The sequence below is a fragment of the Otolemur garnettii genome, unplaced genomic scaffold (genome assembly GCF_000181295.1).
Source record: "Otolemur garnettii isolate 467f Iridium unplaced genomic scaffold, OtoGar3 scaffold00122, whole genome shotgun sequence".
In the NCBI taxonomy this organism is placed as follows: domain Eukaryota; kingdom Metazoa; phylum Chordata; class Mammalia; order Primates; family Galagidae; genus Otolemur; species Otolemur garnettii.
The window spans coordinates 2,806,084-2,827,761 of record NW_003852517.1 but is presented as its reverse complement, the minus strand read 5'-3'; the positions used below and the strand labels follow the sequence as shown (position 1 = coordinate 2,827,761).

At 36.9% G+C, this 21,678-nt stretch overlaps 1 protein-coding gene across 1 annotated transcript in view; it reads left to right on the top strand.

The window, feature by feature from the left end:
• Positions 1-21,678, top strand: part of CFAP44 (cilia and flagella associated protein 44) — an 89,465-nt gene that overhangs the window by 55,276 nt on the left and 12,511 nt on the right. Inside the window, exons 24-29 of the mRNA XM_003797700.1 lie at positions 585-762; positions 3,893-4,384; positions 7,812-8,015; positions 9,062-9,257; positions 19,192-19,302; positions 21,335-21,465. Coding sequence (XP_003797748.1) covers positions 585-762; positions 3,893-4,384; positions 7,812-8,015; positions 9,062-9,257; positions 19,192-19,302; positions 21,335-21,465 — 1,312 coding nt within the window. The remainder of the gene's footprint in view (positions 1-584; positions 763-3,892; positions 4,385-7,811; positions 8,016-9,061; positions 9,258-19,191; positions 19,303-21,334; positions 21,466-21,678) is intronic.

Sequence of the window (21,678 nt, the reverse complement as noted above, 5' to 3'; positions counted from 1 at the left end):
CCTCTTTATGTCTTCTAGAAATATATCAATTTTACTGGTTTTCTCCTAGCTTTCTATCCTGTTCTTAGCTTTCCTAGTATTGTATAACTTTTTATACTTCCATACTACTGTCTTTCCCATGGAATTTGGGGAGAGAGGGGAAGGAAAATACATGACTATATGCTAATGCTATCATCTTGAACTAAATACCTTTTAAAAAAATTTTATGACATTCATTTATGTAACAAAAATATTTGATTTCTTAGGACATTTTAAAAAACACCTAATTTCTGGGGCTCAAGGTCTATTAAGGTAATAAATAATAATGTTAATGTTAATTGCTTAGAAGTGAACCAAAGTAATTCAGATTATTTTAGCATAATCTGCCAATTTATTTATATTTATTTAGCCATATATTATTTTGCTTGAGATGCTTTAGAAATATTAACTATTAAAAAGTGCTTGGAGTCTATAGATAAAAGTGACATCACAGATTCAGAATTGTACTTTTGCTTTATGAAGTATTTTGAATGTCTGCCCATCTTAAAATAGAAAAATTAGAGTTTATTATTATATTTGTTCTGGATCACCTATTTTTCTCATAGATATAAGAGTAAACCTGCTGATGACTATGAAGATCCCAAAGACCTAGTAGCCATCAAAGAAGCCCAGCTGTATATGGGAGATTTCAATCTGAAGACAGCGCCAGATTACAAAATACCTGAGCACATGAGGATAAATGCTGCCAAGAAGGAAGAGGAACTAGGACACCTAGACTCTTTGGTACTTACCCACAGATTTTATGGCAGTGAGAAAGCACCTTGGGTCTTCAATTGAATTCTGCTCACCTATTTTCCTATGTGGTCAATAAATATATATAACCATAGAAATTTGGAACTGGCTTGGCACCTATAGCTCAGTAGCTAGGGTGCCCGTCACATACACTAGGGCTGGTGGGTTTGAACCTGGCTTGGGCCTGCCAAACAATGACAACTACAACCAAAAAATAGCCAGGTATTGTGGCAGGTGCCTGTGGTCCCAGCTACTTGGGAGGCTGAGGCAAGAGAATCACTTAAGCCCAAAAGTTTGAAGTTGCTGTGAGCTGTGACAGTACAACACTCTACTGAGCATGACAAAGTGAGACCAGCTTTCACATTAATTATATGGCTCAATACCAGTTGCATGGGTAAAAACATTATATTCTGTAAGCTTTGAATCTCTGAAATTCAAAAAAAATCTTTATTGGTCTTAGTTTTGGCTATGACAGACCACCAAGGGACTTAGAGGAAAAGGCCTCTGGTGAGCCTTTCTTTGCAGGACTTCCAAACTTTTCTAGGTAACTCAATATTTACCAATTAATATATTTCTTTTTGACTCTCTCTGCATTCCTCCAAATTGCTACCAATCATCCTGATTTCTTTTGTTTCTTTCTTTCTTTCTTTCTTTTTTGTAGAGACAGAGTCTCACTTTATCACCCTCAGTAGAGTGCCATGGTGTCACACAGCTCACAGCAATCTCCAAGTCCTGGGCTTAGGTGATTCTCTTGCCTCAGCCTCCTGAATAGCTGGGACTACTGGTGCCTGCCACAACGCCCAGTTATTTTTTGTTGCAGTTTGGCTGGGGCTGGGTTTGAACCTACCACCCTCGATATATGGGACCAGCACCCTACCCAGTGAGCCACAGGTGCTGCCCAGTCATCCTGATTTCTGATCTTCATTTTCTTGTTAAAAAGTTTCTTTTTCTGCCATATTAATCACCATTTGAGCTGACAAGTGACTTTTTACACTTAAAGGCTTAGAAGGCATCTAAGCTATTATTTTCTGGACATTTTGATACTTGGCTATCTAATACGTTTGTGCAGGTTTCATATTTTAAGGCATCATATTGATAGAGTACCAATCGTATCACAGATATGGTACATTTTAATATTTTGTAATTTTTGACAAATGGAAATGAAGTGTTCTGGGGGAGGGGTATCATTTTTTATTCACCTAAAGATCCTGATGTGGCAATTCATATTCACAAATAAATTTTCATAGCTCATAACTCTACCTTACTGGCCACAATGGACATTGTGGACACAGTATTAGTGTTGTTTGGATTGCTTTTCTAGCTGTTTATCTAAGATAATTCTTGTCTGTCCATCATGTTCCATCTGTCATTATAGAGAAATGTTCTTATGATCACTATTTATCAGTCATCCAACATGAAATTTTATAGTCTAGCTAGAGAAAATGCACAGGTGTGATGTCCTTAACTTAATTGAATTATACTGAAATCTACTTTTTTAAAATGACAGCATAAAATAGTACAGAACAACTAATTCTACAATCAGAAAACCAGAGTTATATTTTCCTGTTTGTCACGTAAGCCATGTGAACTTGGTGCTAAGTCATGTAAATCTCCATAAGCCTTTTATCTATAAAAGGGGTATCAGTACCAATAAGACATGTCTCATCTGCCTTATAGGGTTAATATAATTGTTAAAATCAATAAACTGTTATTGTCATAATCAAATTCAGAATCATTGAAAAGCTAAGCATTTTACAAATAGTTTATTGAGCAAGAGTGAGACCCTATCTCTACTAAAAATAGTTGGGTGTGGTGGCAGGCACCTGTAGTCCCAGGTACGTGGGAGGCTGAGGCAAGGGGATCACTTGAGCCCAAGAGTTTGAGGTTGCTGTGAGCTATGATGCCATGGCACTCTACCAAGGGTGACAGAGTAAGACTCTATCTAAAAACAAAAACTAAAACTAAAAATAGTTTATTATCTATCCCCTTTCCCAGCCAGTGTTTAGGTTTGTGTGTTACATCAAAATCTAGCAAGGAAAAATTGGTATGGAAAGAGGATTCTCAAAGAGGTAGGCATCACAGACATCAGAGAAGTTTGGCTTTGTTCTTGGAGGCCTAATCCTCATTCTTTAGGTACTTCAGAAGAAATTCCCTACTCACCCAAGTGCTGCCTTTAGTGTTTAAACTTCAGTGCTTTAATGGTTTATTTTCAAGTATGCAAAACATTTCCTCTACCTTGTTACGATGTTTTTGCTTCACCAATAGTGAATATGTAGGTAAATTTTATAAGCCTGCTTGAAGAAGTGACTTTAGATATTTTATTTTTAATTTAATTCATTTATTTATTTATTTATTTTTTGAGACGGAGCCTCAAGCTATCCCCCTGGGTAGAGTGCCATGGCATCACACTCACAGCAACCTCCAACTCCTGGGCTCAAGCGAGTCTCCCTGCCTCAGCCTCCCAAAGAGCTGGGACCACAGGTGCCCGCCACAACGCCTGGCCATTTTTTGGTTGCAGCCATCATTGTTGTTTGGCGGGCCCTGGCTGGGGATTCGAACCTGCCACCTTAGGTGTATGTGGCTGGTGCCTTAGCCGCTTGAGCCACAGGTGCCAAGCCCATTTATTTTTTTTGAGACAGAGTCTTACTTTGTCACCCTTGGTGGAGTGCTGTGGCATCACAGCTCATAGCGACCTCAAATTCTTGGGCTTAAGCATTCTTTTGCCTCAGCCTCTTTATTAGTAGGGACTACAGGCACCCACCACACACCCGGCTATTTTTGGAGATAGAGGTCTCACTCTGGCTCAGGCTGGACTTGAACTTGTGAGCTCAGGCAATCCACCTCGCCCAGCCCTAGATATTTTATTTTTTAAACTCTATATTTATGCCAAGTTACTCTTAATGGCCTTTGGACCCATCTCCCATCTTGGAGGAGCTGGGGGGTGGGGGTGGGGGCTTAAAATTTAGAGAAAAAGGATAACTTGGTGGTGAATAGGGCTGATTAGATACATTCTTATCTTGAATTTGTGGTAAGCCTATCAGTCAGGGCACAGGAGTAAATCATATTTCAAACTGTTCTTTGTGAGAGGGTTGTCATTTTGCTTCCTCCTTCTTTTTTTCAGGTCCATTCGAAGAAAAGACACATGAACAAGTGCATCCTCTCTCTTCGAGACCTTAAAGTGGCTATTATCGAGGAAATTCAGTGTCTGGTCCAAGAACTGAAGGCCATTCAGTCGACTCTTCCCGTATCCAAGCATATCCCCATTCCCCAAATCCCTCAGATACAACTGGATGAAGTTCCAGAGAAGAGATTTCACTATGATGAGGAAATTCTCCTAAATTTTAAAGAACATCAGATAAAGAATAAGGATGAAAAGTTCTTTCAAGTGGAACAGACAGGCTTAGGTGGAGCATTTATCAAACCTTCTCCTGGAAAGGATGGGGATGTCGCAACACAGGAGTCAATACCTGGATCAGCAAAGGGAGGAGGATTTAATCTGGATCTTTCAAATCTCTTGGAATTTGAAAAAGCAGAACCAACTGATACGGAGCTGGAGATTATGAAGAGGGACGAGATTAAACACTTGTACATGCAACAGTATTTGGTCAACAGGGTAAGGGGTGAAGCTGTTCCTATTTGAAACTAAAGGAGAGAAGAGCAGGGGGAGTATAAGGTCTGTTTTCTTTTTTTTTAATCTTAAATTTCTCTACATGCACCTTCCCCAAACCCTGACTAGCTCATTGCTCACTGGTGGCCTGGCTTCCTCCCGCTCTTTCGCCTTATGAAAATCACTGTGCTCTGCCCGGAACCTTGGATTTTTAAATTTTTTTTCTTTTTTTGAAAGCTGACTAAGAATGAAAGGCAGACCCATGTTTCATTTAGTTGGCATCTAAGCGAAGTGAGGGAGAAGGGGAAGCGGAAGAGCAGCTTTCAGGGGATGGACAGAACACAATTACAAATGTTACAGAGTAATGAGCACTCTCTGCTTTCCACATCATCCTGGCCTCTACTCTCTGATTTGTCCCATTAGTGGCATGTTTATGGTGATTACTGGTTTTGAAATTGTTCTGGAACTGGAATGGCAACTGTTTTTATTTCTAGCAAAATCAGGAGCAGACTAGAGCCAGTTGTATAGGATATGCTCAGAATAGAAAGGAAAGGAGCTTTTCTTGCATAGATAGCTGCCTCCTGTCAGCCATATGGCGTCTCCTTCCTCTGCATCTTTCCAGCTCTGTCCCCTGATGGCACTCTGATAGCTTCCCACCCTCATTCTTCAGCATAAATGTGCCTTTGTCCAGCCCTGCTTCCTCACTATTCCTGACTCTTCCCCACTCCCCCTTTCCCTCCCAGAGCTTTCTGTGTTTTCTACAGGTGCTTTTTCCTTTGCTAATTCCTTCTACCTGTGATGACTTCCTTTCAGAATTGAGTCACCATTCAAAGCCTAGAAGTTCCAAACCCTCTATTCTCTCCCTTTTTCTAAACTCCAATTGCACCTGTAATCGGCACCTCATATTTTACACTAATTTTTCTATTTCATGTGCGTCAGTTTTGTCTTGCAAATTAATTATCCCATTCTTGAGCAAAGGGCCACATACAGGTTTTCTGATTCTCCCTCATTGCCTAGACCTAGGACAATGCCACATGTAATAGATGTTCAGTCAAGAGTTTTCATTGGTTTAATTGTAACTAGTTTATTTTATTAATTTAAAAATATTTATTGGACATTCTATGATAGCTAGATAGTAGAGATACCATACTCAAGAAAGACATATTATTTATCTTTGCAAAGCTTATAAGGCTATTGGGGGCAAGAGAAAATAAAACAAATGTAACCTTTAAAAAGTATATGGGCCACTTAAGAATGATGTTACACTGAAGAAAATATAGCCTTACCTCAGAAGAAACTTAGGAGTATTTCAAATTTGTTGAACAAGCATTAAAGAGAAACCCAAACATGGTCTGTAGCCATACTTATTTAAAAGTTTAGAGGTGGCGCCTGTGACTCAGTGAGTAGGGCACCGGCCCCATATACCAAGGGTGGCAGGTTCAAACCCAGCCCCGGCCAAACTGTAACAACAAAAAAATTGGCCAGGTGTTATAGCAAGTGCCTGTACTCCCAGCTACTAGGGAGGCTGAGGCAAGAGAATTGCCTAAGCCCAAGAGCTGGAGGTTGCTGTGAGCTGTGATGCCACGACACTCTATTGAGGGTGACAAATAAAAATAAATAAAAATGGGTGGTGCCTGTGGCTCAAAGAGTAGGGCGCCAGCCCCATATGCTGGAGGTGGTAAGTTCAAACCCAGCCCTGGCCAAAAAAGACTGCAAAAAAATAAAAAAAAATATTCTAAAAATAAGTAAATAATAAAAGTAAAATAAATAAATAATAAAAATAAAATAAATACAAAGTAAAAAGTAAAAGTAAAAATACAAATTTTAATAAAAGTAAAAATAAAATAAATAAAATAAGTAAAAGTAAAATAAATGAATAAAAATAAATAAAAATATTCTAAAAATAAGTAAATAATAAAAGTTTCATTTTTTCTTCTCTCTTCACTCTTATTGTTATTTTGTTGTTATTATTCTTAGTTTTCTGAAATTTCCTAGCAATTTCACTGTCCCAACCTCTTTTTCTTCCTCAGCCCCTAGTCTGGGCTCTCCCTTGCTCCTGGATTTTGACAGTTGAGGCCTCCTCTCGTGTACAGCCTAATGACATAGAATGGGTTATCTCTTCCTATGGTACTAGTTTCCTCAGGAGAATCAGCCCTTGGTACTCTCTCTTAATCAATACATCTCTTTTAGGATGAGGGAGGGGAGAGCTGAGCCAAAATCAGGGCAAAACTGAGGACTTGAAATTATTAGAACCACGGTGGAATAAAGTTGGCACCAGGACTTGAGATACTTAGGTTCTTATCCCTTCTCTGTCACAATTAGCTTTGATTTCAGAAAAATCATTTTTGGCCTCTATTTCTTTTTCTTTTTGGAAACAGAGCCTCAAGCTGTCCCCCTGGGTAGAGTACCATGGCATAACAGCTCACAGCAACCTCCAACTCATGGGCTCAAGCGAATCTCCTGCCTTAGCCTCCCAAGTAGCTGGGACCACAGGCGCCCACCACAATGCCCGGCTATTTTTTGGTTGCAGCCATCATTGTTGTTTGGCAGGCCTGGGCTGGATTCAAACCCGCCACCTTAGGTGTATGTGGCTGGCGCCGTAGCCACTTGAGCCACAGGCGCTGAGCCTGGCCTCTATTTTTTCATCTGTAAAACAAAAAGATTGAATGGGCTTTTATTTGTGGCTCCCTGATTATAATTATCTATTTAAAAATATTTATCATTCTGTAGGTTTGAGAATTTTCAAAATAAGAAATTGGGGGAGATATTTATTTGTGCTCACTGTATAAAAGGCAATGTAGAGATACCACGGGGAATAAAGAGACAGAGACAAACATGACTACTCGTCTCGGTGCCTATGGTTCAACCGGCTAAGGCGCCAGCCACATACACCTGAGCTGGCGGGTTCGAATCCAGCCCGGACCTGCAAAACAACAATGACAGCTGCAACCAAAAAACAGCCGGGCATTATGGTGGGTGCCTGTAGTCCCAGCTACTTGGGAGGTGGAGGCAGGAGAATCACTTGAGCCCAGGAGTTGGAGGTTGCTGTGAGCTGTGATACTCTGGTACTCTACCCAAGGCGACAGCTTGAGGCTCTGTCTCAAAAAAAAAAAAAAAAAAAATGACTACTCAGAAAGCTGTGCAGTCTGTACAGTACAGCAAGATGGCACCGTTGATTGAAGGCTTAATCAGGGGTGAAGAAATAGCTGGAAGGACTGTAATTGCAGAATAATAATAAACCACTTAATAAATTAATCTATGTAAATGTAATGCAATTGATAAATTAGTTTATATAAATACATATATGTACACATAGTTCTCCGTGCATAAGGATATAATGAAAAATAAGTTTAAATAAATTAGTACCATTAGTTTAAAAAATTAGTTTACTTGTTCTTAACTTCTGTATCCTCAAATCCTTTTTCCTTCTCAGATCAAAGAACTGATTGTCACTTTTGATGCAGAACTCCGTGTCCTGAGACATCAGAAACTGAAGCTAGATATTCAGATGAAATTATCTGACCTGCATCATATCACACTATTTCAAGAAATGCTTCTCCTCAAGAATTTTGAAAAACAGGAGAACATACTTCAGGAGCGTGTTAACTCCTTAGACAAAGAGGAGCAGTTCATGCAAGTATGAGCAGCCGGGAGACTCCTAGCTGGCTGCTCCCTTAGTTATGGAGGGAACTTGATTCTTTTTTACTTTTTTTCCATTCCTAAGTTAGTTTTCCCCCATGTTCTGCTCCCATCTCTTGTCTTCTCTCCCCTCCACCTTTTTCCTGTTATTCCCACTTCTCTCTTTAGTATCTGTGGTCAGAAATAAACGGGATTTTTTTTAGTGAATTTGATCTAAGGATTTGTAAGATATGAGAATAAAATGTTCAAAGTGAGCTTTATATTTCATTTATTTATGATTTTAAAAGTCTATTTGTTGCACCAGCTATGTGTAGCATATGAAATAGAATTTTGATTATATGTTATCTTTATAAACGTAACTAGAAAAGTTGTGAGTTTCTTAAGTATGATAGTTTCACTATAATATATAATTGAATATCATAGAAAACAAAGTTTTTTTATTTGTTATGTCCCTATGTTAAATTTAAAGATACAAATTATACTATTTTTGTTTTAAAAGAAGGACTCAGTTAAGTAGTTATCCTATACTGAACAATGAGTTTTAGAATATGTCAGTTTCACTAAAAATGATGAATCTTTTCATTTTAGTTAACAGATATCAATACCAGAAAAATATTTTGTTTTTGAGAATATGCATGCAAAAATATTGACTGACCTCCATGTGTCAATATATTTTGTTTTATTTAGATTTTTGAGGAGTTTAACATTAACCAGCCTTTCTAAATCTGAGTTTAACTGACTTTTACAAAAGAAATTATAAACTTCTAACCACATTAAAGGTGGCTCATAGGCTGAGGCATGAGAATTGCATAAGCCCAAGAATTTGAGGTTGCTCTGAGCTGTGACGCCACAGCACTCTACTGAGGGCAACGTACAAACAAACAAACTAAAAGATGGCTTGTAAACATCAGAAATGTAAAAATTCTATTAAGAAGGCTTTGAAAAATGTCTGTAGACTGTAATCTTGCATTATAAAGTACATTGCTCTCTGAAACTGGTTTATTGGAAATATTTTGTCATTCATTCTTGTTTTTATCCATTTAGTGGAAAATAAATGAAACTTTTAAAGAGATGGAAGAGAAAAAGAGTGAAATCAGCAAGCTCCAGGACCAAGAAAAGGCACTCTATGCGGGTTTCCAAACAGCTATCGGAGAAAACAATAAATTTGCTAATTTCCTCATGAAGGTCCTAAAGAAGAAGATTAAGCGAGTAAAGAAAAAAGACGTTGAAAAAGATGCTGGTTTGTATTCCTTCCTTATATGTGATTCTGTTTTCTCTCATTAAAATGAAATAGAGAAGTAACTAAGGGATCTATTAGGGACCCTACTTTTGTCACTACAATGTAGACAATTTAGAGGCACTGTGAGGGTTGAAGAAGACAGATCTGTAAGATCTGTAAGCCTTCAGATCTTTAAACATCTGGAGTTATTCTCTGTGTCTATGTGTATGTCTCGGATGAGTTAGTACAGTGTAGTTTAATTTAATAAATGAGTTAGTACAGTGTAGTTTAATAAACTTTTAAAACTCTTTTTGTGTGTTTGTTTGCTATCTATGTTATCTTCTCTGATGAAGTATCTTTTCTTGTCTTTTGTCTATGTTTGAATAGGATTATTTTGGACTATTGAGTTTTGAGATTTTATATATCATACATACTAGTCCTATGTTCAGATATGTGGTTTGCAAGGATTTTGCAATATTTTTCCTTGGTGTGTGGCTTTCCTTTTCATTGCTGTATTACCATTTGTTGAAAAGGTTGTCTTTTTTGATCTTTGTCCAAACCATTTTGGCATATTTGTGTGGATTTATTTCTAGGATTCCTTTTCTGTTCCATTGATCTTTGTGTTCAGGCTTCCATTAATATATTAGTCTTGACTGCTGCATTGAGCCATATACTGGGTTATCAGATAGACTAATTCCTCCCACTTTATTCTTCTTTTTTCAAAATTGTTTTAGTCATTTGATCTTTCCATATTTAGAATTTCTATATTCCTTTATTTTTGAAAGAAAAAATAAAATAAAAGAATAAGCTTGTTTGTATTCACAAAAAAAAACTGATTGAAAACTTGATAGCAGTTGTGTTAAACCTGTGTATCAATTTGGGGAGAACTAACATCTTTACTACAGTGAGTTTCCCAGTGCATGACACAGTATATCTGCTTATTTAGATCTTTAATAACTTTAAACAGCATTGTATAGTTTTCAACATATAATTCATGTTTTATTAGATTTATATCTCTTTCCTTTATTTAGTCATTTAAAATGATATTATATTTTTAATCTCAGTATCCTCATGCTTATCACTATAATTGATTTTTATGTTTATCTCATATCCTTTGACCTTACTTATTAGTTCTAGGAGTATTTGATAGATTCCTTGAGAATTTCTAGTAGAAGATAATTTTATTTGGAAATATGGGCAGTTTTATATCTTTTTTCCAGGTCTGTATGCCTATTTCCCTTGTCTCACCATATTGAATGACTAACACATTCAGTATTAGGTTGAAAAACAGTGCTAAGAATTGACTTGCCTTGCCGTGCCTTGTTCCCAGTCTTAGGGGAAAGCATTCAGTCTTTCACCATTAAGTATAATGCTATCTGTAAGTGTGTCATACATACCCTTATCAAGTTGAGGAAGTGCCCTCTGTTCCTCTTTTTCATAAATTTTTATCATGAATGGGTATTGAATTTTGTCAGTTACTTTTCTAAATCAATTAATGAGCATGTGATTTTTTTAAAGCCTGTTGATTTGGTAGATCACATTGGCTGATTACTAAACCAGATTTGCACTTCTGAAATGAACCTTTCTTGGTAGAGTGTAAAATTGTTTTTTATATATTGTGGAATTCCATTTCCTAATATTTTGTTAAGAAAAATCTTATGTTTATGAAGATCATTGGTCTATAGTTTTCTTATTTTGTACTGTTTGGTTTTGGAATCAAGGTAATACTAACTTCATAATATGAATTAGGAAGTCCTATTTCCTCTTTGATTTTCTGGAAGATCCTATTAGATAGAATTTGTGATAATTCCTCTTTAAACATTGAGTAGAGTTATCCAGTGAAAACTATTTGCACCTAAAATACTTTTCTGGGGACAGTTTTTAAATTGCAAGTTCAATTTTCTTAGTAGTCATAGGATTATTCATATTAAGTGGGTGATAGTAGTTTTGGGGTTTTTTTGGAAGAATTGATTTATTTTGTCTCAGTTGCCAAATTTATGTATGTAAACTTATTTATAGTATATATTTTCTTGTCATCTTTTTAACGTCTACAAGGTCTGTCGTACTATCACGTCTTGCATTCTTGATACTGGAAAATTCTTACCCCCCCTTGTTACAGGTTTGTCAATGCAATTGATCTTTTCAAGAACAAACCAGCCCTTTATTTAAGTGATTTTCTTGATTGTTTTCCTCCTTTCAATTTTATTGATTTCTGCTCTTATCTACATAAGACTCTTTTTGCTTTCAGTTTATTTTGTACTTCTGTTTTTAGGATTTGCGGCTGGAACTTAAATTACTGATTTGAGAATTTGTTTCTTTTCAAATTTAGTGCTTTATCTGCATATCACACATTTTGATAAACTGGACTTTTATTTTCATTCAGGTAAATATAGCTCCTAAAATTTTTTAATTCAAAATACTAATTTAAGGAGTGCAAGTGTTTTTGTTACATGGATATCTTGCATAATGCTTAAGTTGGGGTTTGGTGTGCCTTTCACCAGAATAGTGTTTGTGGCCAATAAGTAAGTTTTAAGCCCACACACTTCTTCCTTCCCTCCCCACTTCTTGGTTTCCCACGTCCTTTATTTTGCTTTGTGCCCTTGTGTACTCATTTATTAGTTCCCACATGTTAGTGAGAATGTATAGTGTTTGTTTTTCCATTCCTGAGATACTTCACTTAGGATCATGGTCACTAGTTCCATCCAAGTTGCTTCCAAAGACATTATTTCATTCCTTTTTATGGCTGAGTAGTATCATGGTATGTATGTGTGTGTGTGTGTGTGTGTGTGTGTGTAAACAATAATTCTTTTCAAGAATTTTTTTATATTATATACATGTATATCACATTTTCTTTATCCACTCATCAATTGAAGGACACTTAGATTGACTCTACATCTTCACAATTGTGAATGATGTGATAAGCATTTGAGTGCAGGTATCTTTTTATAAAATGACTTCATTTTCTTTGAATAGCCACCCAGCAGTAGGATTGCTGGATTGAGTAGTAGGTCTATCTTTATTTCTTTGAGGAATCCCCATACTGTTTTCCATAGAGGTTCTCACATGCAGTCTAATCACCAGTATATCAGCATTCTTATTTTCCCTTCATCCTCAACAGCATCGGTTATTGTTTGACTTTTTAACTGATGGCCATTTTGCTAAGGATAAGATGGTATCTTGTTGTAGCTTTAATTTCCATTTCCCTGATGATTACTGATGTTGAGCACTTTTTTTGTATGTTTGTTGGTCTTTCCTCTTTCTTCTTTTGAAAGACTTCTGTTCACACCTTTTGCCCCCTTTTTGATGGGGTTGTTGGTGATTTTCTTGCTGATTTGTTTTAATTCTTTATAGACTCTGGATATCAGTTCTTTTTTTGATGTATAGTTTGCAGGTATTTTCTCCCATTTTGGAGGTTGTCTATTCACCCTGTTGATTATTTTTCTTGTTATGCAGAAGTACGTTAATTAATCCTATTTATTTATTTTTGTTGTTGTAATTACCTTTGGGGTCTTAGTTATAAATTCTTTGCCTAGGCCAATGTCTTTTTAAAAGAGTTTTTCCTACATTTTCTTTAAGAATTTTTATAGTTGTATGCCTTACATTTAAACCTTTATCTTGAATTAATTTTTGTATATGGAGAGAGAGAGGGATAAAGGTTCTGTTTTATTTTTCTGCATCTGACTATCAAGTTTTTAAAATTTTTATTGAGATTTGTTCTGTGTCCTATAGATTACACAGAAATGTTTTGCTTGGTTTAAAATGTTTTGAGATTTTCCTATTGTCTTTTATTGATTTCATTGTAATCAGAGAACACACTCTGCATGACTTCAGTTCTTTTATAATTATTGAGGTTTGATGGTCTAACATATGAAATATCTTAGTATATATTCTGTGAGTACTTGGAAAGAATGTACAGCTGCTCTTTGATTTATAATGGACACCTTCTGATAAGCCCATTGTAAGTTGGAAATATCATAAGTAAAAAATGCATTTAGTACATCTAACCTACCAAACATAATAGCTTAGCCTGGCTTACTTTAAACATGCTCAGAATACCTATGTTAGTTGACAGTTGGGCAAAATCATCTAACGCAAAGCCTACTTTGTAATTAAGTATTGAGTATTGCATGTAATTTATTTTTTATTTCAGAATATTATGGGAGTACAAATATTTTGGTTACATAAATTACTTTTTGTACAGTTTGAGACAAAGTTATAAGTGCCCCTCACCCAGATAGTGTGCGTTATGTCCGTTAGGTGCGAATTTACCCCTTCCCTACTGCTCCCTCCCACTTGCGTGCTTTCTGTTGAAATTTACTACCAAATGTGCCCATGGGTGTTGATTAATTACTTCCAAAATAATGAGCATATGTGGTGTTTATTTTTCCATTCTTGCATGACTTTACTTAGAAGAATGGTCTTAAGTTCCATCCAGGTTGTTACAAAAGGTATTAGCTATTTTTTTAATGGCTGAGCAGTACTCCATATATACATATTCCACATTTCATCATGTATTGATGAGCACTTGGGTTGGTTCCACACCTTTGCAATTGTGAATTGTGTTATAATAAACATCTAAGCGCCAAGTGTCTTTGATGAAATGACTTTTTTTCTTTTGTGTAAATACTTTGTAGTGGGATTGCTGGATCAAATGGTAGGTCTACTTTTAGTTCTTTGAGGTATCTCCATACATGTATCCTTCCACAGAGGTTGTACTGGTTTGCAGTCCAATGAATAGTGTATAAGTGTTTCTCTCCATATCCACACCAGCATCTGTTGTTTTGGGATTTTTTAAATTAAAGCCATTGTCACTGGAGTTAGGTGATCCTTCATTGTGGTTTTTATTTGCATTTCCCTGATGATTACAGACACTGAGCATTTGTTTATATGTTTATTGGCCATTGTCTTTTTTCTTTTGAAAAGCTTCTGTTCATATCTTTTGGATATGTTTTTATGGGGTTGTTTGGTTTTTTCTTTGGTAATTTTCTTGAATTCTATATAAATTCTGGTTATCAGTCCTCTATCAGATGTACAACATGCAAATATTTTCTTCCATTATGTAGGTTGTACATTTGCTCTATTGATTATTTTCTTGGCTTTGTAAAAGTTTTGGGCTTTTTTGGTTTTGAGACAGTCTCACTATGTCACCTTTGGTAGAGTTTTGTGGCATCACAGCTCACAGCAACCTCAAAGTCTTGGGCTTAAGCAATTCTCTTATCTCAGCCTCCCAAGTAACTGGGACTACAGGTGCCCACCACAACGCCTGGCTATTTTTTTGTTGCAGTTGTCATTGTTGTTTTAGTAGGCCCAGGCTGGGTTCAAAACCATCAGCCTGGGTGTATGTGGCTGCTGCCGTAACCACTGTGCTACAGGTGCCGAACCTATGCAGAAGTTTTAAAATTAATCAGGTCCTATTTGTTAATTTTTGTTGTTGTTGTGATTCTATCTGGGGATCTTCGTAAATTTTTTGCCTAGGTTGAGGTCTGTAAGAATTTTTCCAACATTTTCTTCTAGAATTCTTGTAGTTTAGCGCCTTAGCTTTAAGTCTGTTATCCGTCATGAACTAACTTTCAAGAGTAGTGAGAGGTATGGATCCGGATTCAGTCTGCCTGTGGCTATCCAATATTCCCAGTACCATTTGCTACATAGGAACCCTTTCCCCCAGTGTGTGTTATTGTCTGCTTTGTCAAAGATTAGATGGCAATATGAAGATAATATATCTGGGTTCTCTGTTCTGATCCATTGGTTTGTGTCTGTTATTGTGCCAATATCATGGTGTTTTGGTTACTATACTCTTGTAGTATATCTTGAAGTCTGGTAAAAATGATGCCATCTTTTTGCTTGTCTTTTTGATTTGTCTTTTTGCTTCAGGTTACTTTGGCTATTTGGGCTCTTTTCTGGCTCCATATGAAACACAGAATTATCTTTTCTAGATCTGCAAAAAATGACATTGGTATTTTAGTGGGAATTGTATTGAATCTGTAGATCACTTTGGGTAGTATAAATATTTTAACAATATTGACTTTGCTAATCCATGAGAATGATATATTAGTCCATTGGTTTATATCCTTTGCAATTTCTTTTTTTTTGAGACAGTCTCACTTTGTTGCCTTCGGTAGAGTGCTGTGGTATCACAGCTTGCAGCAACCTGCAGCTCTTGTGCTAGGGTGATTCTCTTGCTCAGCCTCCTGAGTTGCTTGGACTACAGGCTCCTGCCACAATGCCCAACTATTTTTGTTGCAGTTGCCATTGCTGTTTTAGCTGAATGGGGCCAGGTTCAAACCTGTCACCCTCGGTATATGGGGCCAGCACCCTAACCACTGAGCTACAGGCACCGCCCTGCAATTTCTTTCTTCAGTAACTCATAATTCTCCCTGTAGAGTTCTTTTACCTTCTTGGTTTACTACATTGCTAGGTACAGTAAAGTCTCGATAATTGACCACCTCCCTACATTGATCACCTTCTTAAGTTGACCTAATTTTCATAGATAAGCATGTACTAACCATATGTATATGTCAGTACAGTAGGCCTAGTTCCTTCTGTTGACCACCCCCTATATTTGTTAGAGTCTCTTGGGTTGTCAACTTACAGAAGTCCTACTGTATTTTGTTTTTTTTTTATTGCTATTGTGAAAGACATTGAATCTTTGATTTGATTCTTAGCTTGACTATTGTTGGTGGATAGGAGCACTATTGATTTGTATATATTAACAATTTTGTATTCTTAGACTCTTCTGAATTTATTTATCAATTCCAGGAGTCTCTTGACAGAATCTTTGGGGTTTTCTAGATATAAGATCATATTGTCAGCAAAGAGTGGTAGTTTGACCTCCACTGTCCCCATTTGTATATCTTTGATTTCCTTCTCTTATCTGATTGCTCTGGCTAGGACTTCAGCACTATGTTGAATAGAAGATAGAAATCGTGACAGTGGGCAACATTGCCTAGTTCCAGATAGAAGCTGGAATGCATTCAGTTTTTCCCCATTCAGTTTGATGTTGGCTGTGGGTTTGTCATAAAGAGCTTTTATAATTTTAAGGTATGTTCCATCTATGCTCTGAAGTCTATTTTATCTGATGTTAATCTAGCTACTTCTGCTTTGATTAATATTTGCATAATGTATCTTTTCCCTTACTTTTGCTTTTAGCTTGCTGATATCATTATATTGAAGTAAATTTCTGATAGTTAGCATATGATTGGGTAATATTTTTCACTAACTTTGGAAATTTCAGACTTTCCTTTAGTGTATTTAAACCATTTACTTTTATAATTATTTGTATTTTAGGGCTTAACTCTACCATATTATTTTTTATTTATTCTTTCTCCCTTTTTCTTTTGCGGCCTTTTCTTCTAATTTATGTTCATTCTCTCTGTTTTCTCTTTATTTTTCCTGTCCTCTTGTGGTTACTTGAACAGTTTTTAGAATTCTATTTTAATTCTTTTTAATGTTTTTGAGTGTATCTCTTTATAGAACGTTTTTAGTCGTTGCTCTTTATATTACATTATATGTACACAATTTTTTCAAGCCTACCAATGCCATCAATTTATCACTTTAAGTGAAGTATAAAAACCTTTCCCAACTTGACATCCCTTTACTTTCCTCCATTTGTAATATAATTGTGAAAATATTTCCTCCATATACATCTAGTTGAGGATCTTCCTGGGTTTTGGCATGATTAACTCTAAATTGATACTAAAAACTTCTATATTATGTTATGAGACTGTGTATCTCATTTAAAGCTTGTGTATTAGTTGGATTTCCCTAACACTGCTCTGATAATGAAAGAGATAGGTGCCTTCTTACTGTTTTGGGAGGTATAAGTCCACTTCCCCATTCAGACTTCATTGTCACCCAAGGGAAGGGGGACCTCCTTGTTACTACTGTTTGTGGGTGGGAGTTTCAGCTCCACAGGTAGTCTCTGCCATTGACATAGTGGGGATGCCCTTGGTACTTAGGGGCAATGATGAAAGTGTTGACTGCCCATTAATACTCTTCTGATACCACCCCTGATAGGAGGTGGAACAGTACGTTCTTATGGACAAATGGGAGTGGAAATCCAGGCTACCCCTATGTTTTCTCTACAGACATCTTGGTGGTGGGCAGGGGGAGGATGGTTACTAGCTAGCATTGATAAGTGTCCTGGTTCCCTACTTGACTTTCTTTGACACCATTCTGGCAGGAGTGTTGGGGCATCTCAATATTGCCCTTTGGGAGCGGATGTCTGGGTTCCTCACTTAACCTCTACTGATGTGGGTGAGGGGCATGCCAGAGTTTTTCTATGGCATTTGATTGGAGTACAGTGCTTGTTGTCTAAACATTTTCTGTCTTGCTAGCCTGCACCTTTCCTAGTCTTTTGGCTAGAGACAGCAAGCTTTTGGGGGCTTTTCTCTACTGGACCTATTGGTGCTTCTAGGTTGCCAACTTATTCCTCTGCAAGTTTGAGATAGATAAGGCAAAAAGAAGACTTGAGGAACTCACCACAGTGCAGTTTTTCAGGCTCTGAAGCTCATAGTTGGTGTGCCTTAGAACCTGAAGGTTTCTTCTCCATTTTTCAGAGTCTCCTGTTGGCTTTGTACATAATGTTTAGCTGTATTTAGCAAGAGAAATAAGGAAAAGTAAGTCTACTTCATTTTCAAAAAGCAGAAGTCTATGTAAAGAATGTTTTTATTTTTTTAATTAATTATGTTATAATTTGGTGTAAAGAATTTTAAAGTTAAGTTTTAAACTTTTCTGATTCATTTCATACAGTGGTACAGCTCATTTAAAATAATTTTAAGAGAGATCTTAAATTTAGGGAATTTTCTAGAGAGTATGAGGTTCATCTCTTATCTCTAAGTTGAGGTTCCACAAAAGAGAAATTACAAATTGGTGATCTGTGTTCATTGATGGCCTCAGGTGTTTTAAAAGAAAATGAAGCAGGGGGAGTGGGGAGGTAGGTCTATAACCTTCCTCAAACCCTTGGGGATAGACTTGTTTTAATATTCATAAATGTTTATATTTTATAAATATATATGACATTGTAAAAAAATTGTCCATGACATTTATTATAGAACAATGAGGCAGATTTTATTCAGGGGGGACTGCTACAGTGGAGTTTTGTAATAGAGAGTTTTGTAAGAGAGATTGGGTTCAACTTTGAATATGCATGTAACAAGGACAGGTGGAGATTTATAAAGGAGCACAGTGGGGGTCAGTGGACAGAAAATTACTAAGGAATAAAGTAATTCTTTGCTAGGCTGTCTTAACTGGACTTTTGATGAAGGCAAGCCAGGGTGATGAGATATTAAGTGTAGGGAGATGAGAAATTTGATCAGAGATGGAAGGAGTGTAGAGAATTTTTGCTAAACTGACTCAGCAGTATTCTTGCTGAATTGGACTAAATGGGCTAAGGACAGAGCCCAAGGCCAGGAACTAGTCAAAAAGAGGGCTCAGAGAAGCCTGACTCAAGTTTGGTAAAAAAGGAGAATGTTTGTCAACATAATGCACCCTGCAAGGTCTGGTATAGGAACCCCCAAATCAAACACTCATACTTCTAAGGCAAAACATGAATATTTACACTATGTAGGTTGAGTAAAGACTGTAAAGATTATTTCGGTTCATACAACTTATGAAGATAGTTTCTGATTTTAGAGCATTCTATTATTTAGGAATTGTGGGCTGATTTCACCAAGTATATTTTAGGTGGGTTATAACAGAATCAGCTTGGCAACTTGGTCTCGATCCCATCTGACTGGATACATTGATAATAGCTGTACAACCTCCTGCAGACATTTTTTGAGTTTATATTCTCTGCATTCTTAACCATTTTAAACTTCTCTGTAATAAAAACATTGAGTAATTTCCTGCTTTATCTCTTTGTTATTTTCCTAGAAACTGACTCCTTGAGAAATAGTTTACTTTATCAATAGTTTAATGTAGGAACTTCTCTGCTCACAATGTCCTCCTCTTTCCTCAGATGAAGATGAAGAGAGTGAGGAATCAAGTGAAGAAGAATCCAGCTTGGAGAGTGATGAGGATGAGTCTGGATCTGAAAATGAGGTTTTTGATGATTCCATTTGCCCAACTAGTAAGTTTGATAAAACTATGTGTTCTCTGAATGAGGACAGTGTGAGGATGGATTGACAATACTGAGAAAGTTCCTTTTTTTCCTCAATACTATAGATTTTAAGGAAAGTGTGGTTTAAAATGTGTGAGGTATTGTCTAATGAATACCTTTTTAAGTATAAGGATATTTATTCATTCATTCAACAATATTGAACATCTGCTATGTCCAAGGCACTTATCTGGTGCCAGGGATACATCAAAGTACACAGCAGACTCCTCTGCCCTCATGGAACGTACATTCTAGTGGAGAAAGAGAGTAAATATAAGAAGTAAATTAAACAGAATCTTAGAAGGTGATACATACTATGGGAAAAGAAATTAAGTCAGTTTAGGAGGGGACAGGGAAGAGAGGTTGCTGTTTTAAATAGCGTGGTAATGAATACATTGAGGGGGGTTTATTCTCTGGATGGTTTATTATCTGTTCCATTAGACAGTCATTTTTATTTTTATTTTTTTTTGAGACAGAGCCTCAAGCTGTCCCCCTGGGTAGAGTGCCGTGGCATTACAGCTCACAGCAACCTCCAACTCCTGGGCTCAAGCGAGTCTCCTGCCTCCGCCTCCCAAGTAGCTGGGACCACAGGCGCCCGCCACACGCCCGGCTATTTTTTGGTTGCAGCCGTCATTGTTGTTTGGCGGGTCCGGGCTGGGGATTCGAACCCGCCACCTTAGGTGTACATGGCAAGGTGTACATGGCTGGCGCCCTAGCCGGTTGATCTACAGGCGCCGAGCCAAGACAGTCATTTTTAAGTGACAATTAATCTGCAGATAATGAACGGTTGATTCAGAGTTAGAAATTATGTAGCAAGATTCATTTTATAGAGAAACACCAGATAGTAGTTTATATGTATTTTTACAATTTGTAAGGGCAGTTCGTACCAGTTTCCTGGAAATGGATGGCAATTTGTAGTTACTGTTTTCATTGGTGAAACTAGTCTGGACCAGGGAGACCAACAGTAGTCTTAATAGATGAATGGTTCAGTAGAGAAAAGATAATTTTTTTCTGGTCTGTAGTTTGTTTTTTTAGACATTTCAAATAAAATTTTAGTTAAATTTTAAAGTTCAATTTTGAATGAGGTTTAAATCTTGTTTTGCTTCTGAAAACAAATCTTAAAATCATAATATTTTTGAGTGAAATACAGCATGAAAACCTTGTGGTGCAACTTGTTTTACAGGCTTGAACAACAACTCACAGCTAGTGTAGTTGTAGAACTAGGGCTAGAACTAAGGTTCCTAAGCTCCGTTTTATTTTTTTATTTTTTATTTTTTTGTAGAGACAGAGTCTCACTGTCACCCTCGGTAGAGTGCTGTAGTGTCATAGCTCACAGCAACCTCCAACTCCTGGGCTTAGGTGATTCTCTTGCCTCAGCCTCCCGAGTAGCTGGGACTACAGGTACCCACCACAACGCTAGGCTATTTTTTTGTTGCAGGTTAGCCGGGGCCAGGTTTGAACCTGCCACCCTCAGTATATGGAGCTGGTTCCCTACTGACTGAGCCACAGGCACCACCCCCTAAACTCCATTTTAGTATTCTATTTTTACATTCTCTGACTATCATTTGGTGGATGGATACATGTGACTCTTAGGGTGATATAGTGGAAATAATATAATGGGATTATTTCCACTTAAATCCCTTTCTGTCATGCACCTGTTTGTCACTGCTCTGAGATTTAGGGTCTTCACTTATAAAATGGAAACAATAGTTTTACCTTGCAAGGTCTATGAGCTTTGAGCGAGGTAAGATACATAAAGAACCTAGTACAAAGCCTGGCTCAGAGCATTGCTCAGAACATCACTATTAGTATCATGGTTACCATTATGGTTATTAATACTATTATTAATTTCCACATGGAGCAATGGAACCATAGTGTAGGAAAGGCTTGCTAGAGTACACCCACAAACAGACATTACTGATTCTGAAACTCCAAAGTTCATACTTCTAGTCCTGCCACATTCCAAAACAAATAGGGCTGTTTTTAATTTTAATTCTCTTTTCAGATTGTGATGTGGGTCTTTTTGAAATGGCCCTTCAACTTCGAGAGAAAAGGCTGGACATTGAGGAGGCCTTAGTTGAAGAAAAGAAAATTGTTGAAAACCTCAAAAAGGAATATGATACATTGTCCAAAAAAGTATGGTGGTACTTTTGTACTGATGTTATACTTCAAAATACTATACTTCCTCCTAGTTTTAGTATTGCCATTTCATAGCAATGACAGTATTAGGACTTCTCCTCAGCAAAGAAACATTTCAAATGTGGCAGGTTTTTTCTCCTTAAGTACGTTTGTGGTGGGGCCTTTGCTCTTTTCTTTTCTTTTCTTTTCTTTTTTTTTTTTTTTTTTTTT